Source organism: Salmo salar, chromosome ssa14 (genome assembly GCF_905237065.1).
Source record: "Salmo salar chromosome ssa14, Ssal_v3.1, whole genome shotgun sequence".
Classification (NCBI taxonomy): Eukaryota; Metazoa; Chordata; class Actinopteri; order Salmoniformes; family Salmonidae; genus Salmo; species Salmo salar.
The window spans coordinates 16,986,300-16,994,145 of record NC_059455.1 but is presented as its reverse complement, the minus strand read 5'-3'; the positions used below and the strand labels follow the sequence as shown (position 1 = coordinate 16,994,145).

Here is a 7,846-nt window from a genome sequence, read left to right as displayed (position 1 = left end):
GTGGCTACACTACTGCAGACAGACTGACTCAATTTGAATATTTCTATAAGAAATAAGCACATTTTAAAAATCAGCATTAATATAGTTTCATATATGTGATAGCAGGATGATACTATGTTCTCAAGTGATTGTTTACGTTGATTGTTGTGATCTGTTATTTCTTTGTCTTAAGGATGTCAAAGACTTCACCCAATGTTCTGCTGCATAGAGCGCCTATCCAGCTACGGTAGACTAACGTGACTATGTCACATATAGGAAGCGGTCATGGGAGAAAAAAAAACGAGCTGTGAAACTTCTGTGTCTGGAAACAGACAGACAGACAGACAGACTGATAGACGGATGCACCAGCAGATTGTCATCTATAAGGTAAGGGTTCACTTGTACTGTATTCTATTTCATCATTACAACAGAATTGGCACAACATTTTTGATTTCATTACTTCATCTACAACAATGTAATAAACAAAACCAGAAGTCACCTTTAACTCCTTTAAAGCATAATCCATTCAAAATGAACAGTCTGAATTGTGTTCACATTTTTCAAACCTTTATTTTACCTGTTTACTTTCATTGAGAGCTCTTTACAAAAGAGAGCCAGCCAAAATAGCATTTTTGTTTGGAATACTCTGGCTGTTTGACGAGCAGACGGGTAGTGAAGAGGTTAAGGATTCTCACATTAAATCAGGCAGGCACTGCTTCTGTACGTGAGAAGGATACAGATACTGTGCTCGCTCAAGAAAGGGAATGTGGTTTTGCATAATGACGCGTGTGTGTATGTGTGTGAGTGTGCGAGCGTGTGGGTGTTTCACTTGCCATTCAAATGGTATCTAGGGTATATAGGGACAAGCTTGCTAAATATTACGGTAGTGGAAAAATGATTGTGAGGAAAAAAGCTAAACAATTATAAGATAGTATGGCTGTTACCTTTATGTATAATTAATCCACAATAAAAATACCATAATTCCTTTTAGAAGTCTTTCCCTTAAGATGTTTTATTTTGTACATTTCTTTATGATTTATTAACCCATCCACTTCCCCCCCTCTTCGGAGGACACATCTTGTTTGTTTTTTACAGCTTTTCTGCTACATTTTCCATATACATTTTGCATACACATTTTACATACATGCTACTTTATTAAAAAGCGATCACATAACAATAATGCATTACAGTATGCCTTCATTAACTAAATAAATCACCAATCAGTTTCTCCCTTTGACCCCTCAGCGACACCATGGAACCCAACTGCTCCTTCGACGAGGTGGACCACCTGATGACATCACTGGAGCTCGTCATCTACGTGCCCATCTTCGTGTTTGGCCTTATCCTCAACGTCCTCGCCCTGGTTGTCTTCTGCATCTTCCTCCGCAAGTGGAGCGAGTCCACCATCTACATGACCAACCTAGCCCTCATGGACCTCCTTCTCCTCCTCCTGCTCCCCTTCAAGATGCACGCCACCAACCACCAATGGGCGGCCCACCACAGCTTCCTCTGCTCCCTCCTGGAGAGCCTGTACTTTGTGGGGATGTACGGCAGCATCTATACCATCACCTGCATTGCTGTGGACCGCTGGGTGGCCATATGCCACCCATTCCGCGCCAAGCAGCTCCGTTCCCCCCGGGCTGCTCTGGGGACCTGCATCCTGGTCTGGGTGGTGGTGCTGGGGGGCATCTCCCCCATCTATGGGTTCCGCAAGGAGGAAACGGGGTCCTTCCACTGCTTCCACACGTTCTCAAAGGAGGGCTGGCATCCAAAGGTGATCGGCTGCCTGTTGAGCTTCGGGTTCGTGGGGCCGGCCCTGGTGCTGGTGGTGTGTTCAGCCCAAAGCATCCGGACACTGAGGCAGTCGGGCCAGGAGAGCCCTAAAAGCAGAAGCTGCGTGAAGATCATCTACAGTAGTCTCTGTGCCTTCCTGGTCCCGTTCACGCCCAGCCACCTGGGCATCCTGCTGCAGTTCCTGGTGAGTTAATAATAAGGCTGGAGATGCCATAAATACTTTCTTAAGGTTATCTTTTGTGCACATACAGTACCAGTCAAAAGTTTGGACACACCTAGTCATTCAAGGGTTTTTCTTTATTTTTACTATTTTCCTCATTGTAGAATAATAGTGAAGACATCAAAACTATGAAATAACTCATATGGAATAATGTAGTATCCAAAAAAAGTGTTAACCAAATCAAAAACTATTTATATTTGAGATTCTTCGAAGTAGCCACCCTTTGCCTTGATGACAGCTTTGCACACTCTTGGCATTCTCTCAACCAGCTTCATGAGGTAGTCACCTGGAAGGCATTTCAATTAATAGGTGTGCCTTGTTAAAAGTGAATTTGTGGAATTTATTTCCTTCTTAATGCGTTTGAGCCAATCAGTTGTGTTGTGACAAGGTAGGGGTGTATACAGAAGATATTTGGTAAAAGACCAAGTCCATATTATGGCAAGGACAGCTCAAATAAGTACGGTCCATCATTACTTTAAGACATGAAGATCAGTCAATACGGAACATTTCAAGAACTTTGAAAGTTTCTTCAAGTGCAGTCGCAAAAAACCATCAAGCGCTATGATGAAACTGGCTCTCATGAGGACCGCCACAGGAAAGGAAGACCCAGAGTTACCTCTACTGCAGAGGATAAGTTCATTAGAGTTAACTGCACCTCAGATTGCAGCCCAAATAAATGCTTCACAGAGATCAAATAACAGACACATCTGAACATCAACTGTTCAGAGGAGACTGTGTGAATCAGGCCTTCATGGTCGAATTGCTGCAAAGAAAACACTAATAAAGGACACCAATTAGAAGAAAAGACTTGCTTGGGCCAAGAAACACGAGCAATGGACATTAAACCGGTGTAAATCTGTCCTTTGGTCTGATGAGACGGAGAGTAGGTGAACGGATGATCTCTGCATGTGTGGTTCCCACCGTGAAGCATGAAGGAGGAGGTGTGATGGTGTGGGGGTGCTTTGCTGGTGACACTGTCAGTGATTTATTTAGAATTCAAGTCACACTTAACCAGCATGGCTACCACAGCATTCTGCAGCGATCTGGTTTGCACTTAGTGGGACTATCATTTGTTTTTCAACAGGACAATGACCCAAAACACACCTCCAAGCTGTGTAAGGGATATTTTACCAAGGTGAGTGGAGTGTTGCATCAGATGACCTGGCCTCCACAATCACTTGACCTCAACCCAATTGAGATGGTTTGGGATGAGTTGGACCGCAGAGTGAAGGAAAAGCAGCCAACAAGTGCTCAGCATATGTGGGAACTCCTTCAAGACTGTTGGAAAAGCATTCTTCATGAAGGTGGTTGAGAGAATGCCAAGAGTATGCAAAGCTGTCATCAAGGCAAAGAGTGGCTACTTTGAAGAATCTCAACAACAACAAAAACAATGTTAACACTTTTTTGGTAACTGCATGATTCCATATGTGTTATTTCATAGTTTTGATGTCTTCACTATTATTCTGCAATGTAGAAAACAGTAAAAATAAAGAAAATCCCTTGAATGAGCAGGTGTGTCCAAACTTTTAACTGGTACTATAATTGTCTGGGGGCATCTTCATCCTTTCGCTCTGGTCTGTTATTACTAAGACCCAGAGTTTTTCCTGGCCATGTGACCTGACAGGCATAACCTCTATCTAATCCTCTATGTCCTCCCAGGTGCATCAAAGCCTGATCGAGGACTGCTTGGCCAAGACGAGGATCAGCTTGTATATTCAGGTGACCATGAGTCTGGCCAACATCACGTGCTGTCTGGACGCTCTGTGTTACTACTTCATCACCACGGAGGTGAGGAGCTCCAAGCAGACCTTCACCTTCAGGAGGTCCATGAGCCAGAAGAGAGCCACCACCAGCACCTCAGAGCTCTGACGAGACCCATGGAGGAAAAAACACTGAGCCAAACTGATTGAAATGACGTTTTTACCATTTTCCCCCACTGGGAAGTTACTGGCTGTAATCTGACTATGTTTGTGAGACATTCTGCCACTGTTGGAGGACAAGGGACGTCGACAAGGAAAAAGGAGTATTTATTGTTGAATACCTAGACAACAAGGTAGGTTGAAGGACAACAAGGTACTGTAGGTTGAATAGGAGAAGTCAGTTTGCTTACAATAGGCATTCATGAGCTCTTGTCATACAGTATGTGGGCTAAGACATACAGTCAGGTCCAAAATGATTGGATCCCTTGATATAGACGATCAAAAAAGACTGTATAAAATAAATTATACAAATACTGAGCTGTATTGTATGCTTAATTTAAAAAAAAAAATGTATATTATTTTATGCTAATACAATTGCTCAGAGAAAGAGATTTTTTTTAAATCTCAAAAAGATATGGATCCCCATTTTTCAGTACTCCAGCACCCTCCCCTTGCAAGGATAATGACACTGAGCCTTTTTCTAAAATGTTTTATGAGATTGGAGAACACATTGGGAGGGATCTTTGACCATTCCTCTAAACAGAATCTTTCCTTCGTCTGCACTTATGGACTACCCTCTTCAATTCAAACCATAGGTTTTCAATGGGGTTCAAGTCCAGAAACTGAGTTGGCCATTGCAAAATGTAGATTTTGTGGTCAGTTGACCATTTCTTTGTGGACTTTGATGTGTGCTTGGGGTTATTGTCTTGCTGGAAGATCCACTTGCGGCCAAGTTTTAGCCTCCTAGCAGAGGCAACCAGGTTTTTGGCTAAAATGTCCTGGTAATTGGTAAAGTTCATGACGCCGTTGACCTTAACAAGAGCCCCAGGACCAGTGGAATCAAAGTAGCCCCATAACATCAAAGATCCACCTCCATATTTTACAGTCGAGATGAGGTATTTTCTGCATATGCGTTGTTCCTTCGAAGGCCAAACCAACCAGTGGTGTGCGTGCCCATATACTTCTATCTTCATGTCATCTGATCATAGTTCGCTAAATGGCATTGGCACTTAGATTGGAACCTGTCATATGACATATTTTATACAGTCTTTTTGCTCAGTTTTATTAAGGGATCCAATCAGTTTGGACTCCATACGGGAAAAAAATCCCATTTATCTCTGTATACAGTATGCTGAATGTTGCTGTGGAGTTATGTTTTATCATATGTACATCAACTATATACTATGTTCTGTACTGAATATTGTGTATTTCAATTGTATTACATTATTATATGATCATAGTTTTGTTCATGTCTGTAATTAAGGTAAAATTAGTCTATTTAAAATACATATGTAGTTGTAGAGGATGGATACGATTAGGATATGTGATTTAGGTGAATTGTAATGGAATTAACCCCAACCCTGCTAAATTGTATAAAAATCCTGGCTGTTATTGTTTTAGCCTCATTCATTTACCCTCGTGTAAATTAATGACTGCTTTGTTAGACAACAGTCCAAACAAGAGTACACATTATTAAAGCTGTCTATTCATATAACAGCTAAAGTAAGTTTTGTTCTGTCATTAGATTAAATCAAATTTAAAAAAGTAAACTGTATTATTTGATCTGTTTTCTAAAAACAGTTGTTCCAAACAGTCCTTCTCAGTATGTTACACGTACCTTTAACTGGTGTTTTGAAACTGATAGGAGGATGAACAGAAATTTGGACTGCTGTCTGGCTGAACTCTCAGGATCTTGATTTAGTCTGGCTTTTGAAGAAAAGTCAGTTTAAACCTTCACGGTGAAAAAAGAGAACGCAAATAGAACACAGTAGTAAAGACTTCCGAATAAACCCCTGGTCCATTTCCCTTTGAGGCCCGACTAGGTTGGCTACATGAGCCTCTGAAATGACTCACTTTCTTTTGACTTACTTTACACAGAATCAGAATCTCAGTAATAACCATATATATACACTACTGTTCAGAAGTTTGGGGTCACTTAGAAATGTCCTTGTTTTTGAAAGAAAATCTTATTTTTTTTGTCCATTAAAATAACATCAAATTGATCAGAAATACAGTGTAGACATTGTTAATGTTGTAAATGACTATTGTAGCTGGAAACGGCAGATTTTTTATGGAATATCTACATAGGCGTACAGAGGTCCATTATCAGCAACAATCACTCCTGTGTTCCAACGGCACGTTGTGCTAGCTAATCCATGTTTATCATTTTAAAAGGCTAATTGATCATTAGAAAACCCTTTTGCAATTATGTTAGCACAGCTGAAAACTGTGGTCCTGATTAAAGAAGCAATAAAACGGTCCACCATTCAGTTTAAAGATATAGTTAACTTTTCTGAAATGTAAGAAAATTAACTATAACTTTAAGCTTTATTTTATGTTTTTGTTCTGTCCTTAAAGCTGCAATATGTAACTTTTCGGGCAAACTGACCAAATCCACATAGAAAAGTGAGTTATAGATCTGTCATTCATTGAAAGCAAGTTTACTTTCGGTTTTGTACACCAGCTTCAAACAGTTGAAAGTACAACATTTTTGGTTCTGGAAAATATATTTCACAGCGGTTTAGTTGGAACAATGATTCTCAACACAATTTTTAATTGATTTTATTTAACCTTTATTTAACTAGGCAAGTCAATTAAGAACAAATTCTAATTTACAATGACGGCCTACTTGCTTGTTTTGTCACAAACTGAAATTAGGTGAACTATTAGAATTATAGCAACCAGGAAATGGCGGAGCAATTTTTGCATAGTGCACCTTTAAAGTTGAATTAATTCCATTATGAAAACACAGGTGTAAACAGCTGCAAATGCTTAGCTAAGCCAATCTGACCCACAGTCTTTAGGAATTAATGGAATTATACAGAGGGACTCCTCTTTCATCTAGCTGTTGGGAGGGGTTGTTTGTGAGCAAACTGTACCTCCACAATGATGAGCAATGTCCGGTTGTTGCGTAAGCCACTTCAAAGTTGTGATGTTTTGCATACTGCATTTCTCATTCCTCAACCTTGGTATAACAATGGCACCCGGTGGCAGGGGTTGTAATTGCAGCAGAATTAACCAAAGCCATGATTTCAGAACATGAATGTTACAGGCTTTTGAGCAACTCAGTGCAGTTTATTTGAATTAGGGGATTTAACTAAACCATGAAGGAATCCTTTCTGTCTGTTTCCTACGGAACCCAGGAGGTGACATTGACTGAGATCTTTTTTTTTTAACGAGCTCACAATATTACTAAAACATGCATGAATTGATAATAAACATGCTCATGATTTATAAAATGAGCTCAGGAATTGTGAAACGTTCCCAAGAGGCTAGGGAGACAATCTCAAGCACCACCACCCATTCCTGAATTCTGACCAACAGGAACACACACAGGACAACTGACACACAACATGCATGTACTGCTTTCCAAGGCAAGAGTGTGTGGTAGGCTATTACATTGAACTTTCCATCTAATGTTATCCATTGAAAAACGTAAGTCCCGAAAGCAGTTGCTTCATGTTCTTATTCATTTGCTCTACTAAGTTGAGCGTGACAGTGGTGGCACCTTTCCATCCTTTTCCTGCTCCTTCAAGGTATACGTCTTAGTCTTACTAACTAGCTACGTGGTTTTTCTTTAGGATTATGTCCATTGTGTGGCTCTTACTAACTCCTTTGTGTTGTATCGGTCACGCGGAATGACGCTGGAGAGACGAAGCCGGTACGGGGAGTAAACGTTTAATAAACAACTGACAGACGAGACAGGAACAGCGTCAGAAACAAAGACAAAAACAATCAATGCAGCAGCGGGGAACAGAGCTGGGGAACTGACACATATAGATGAGGAAATAGCAGGTGATAAGTGAGTCCAGGTGAGTCCAATAACGCTGAAGCGAGTGACGAGGGAGGACAGGTGTGAGTGATGATGGCAGGAGCGCGTGATGCAGGGTAATCTGGCGCCCTCAAGCGCCAGGGGAAGGGAAGAGCGGGAGCC

At 40.9% G+C, this 7,846-nt stretch overlaps 1 protein-coding gene across 1 annotated transcript; it reads left to right on the top strand.

Annotated features, from left to right (window-relative positions):
- Window positions 1-5,152, top strand: LOC106569007 (G-protein coupled receptor 55). The gene is made up of 3 exons (XM_014139939.2): window positions 1-366; window positions 1,225-1,957; window positions 3,653-5,152. The coding sequence occupies exons 2-3, from the start codon at window positions 1,232-1,234 to the stop codon at window positions 3,860-3,862; spliced, it is 936 nt and encodes a 311-aa protein (XP_013995414.1). The 5' UTR covers window positions 1-366; window positions 1,225-1,231; the 3' UTR covers window positions 3,863-5,152.
- The last annotated feature ends 2,694 nt before the right edge of the window (window positions 5,153-7,846 follow it).

Excerpts from the sequence above, each read along its gene's own strand:
- LOC106569007 (XM_014139939.2), top strand. The coding sequence starts at position 1,232 with ATGGAACCCAACTGCTCCTTCGACGAGGTGGACCACCTGATGACATCA. Across the intron at positions 1,958-3,652 it reads GCATCCTGCTGCAGTTCCTG|GTGCATCAAAGCCTGATCGA; the intron begins GTGAGTTAATAA and ends ATGTCCTCCCAG.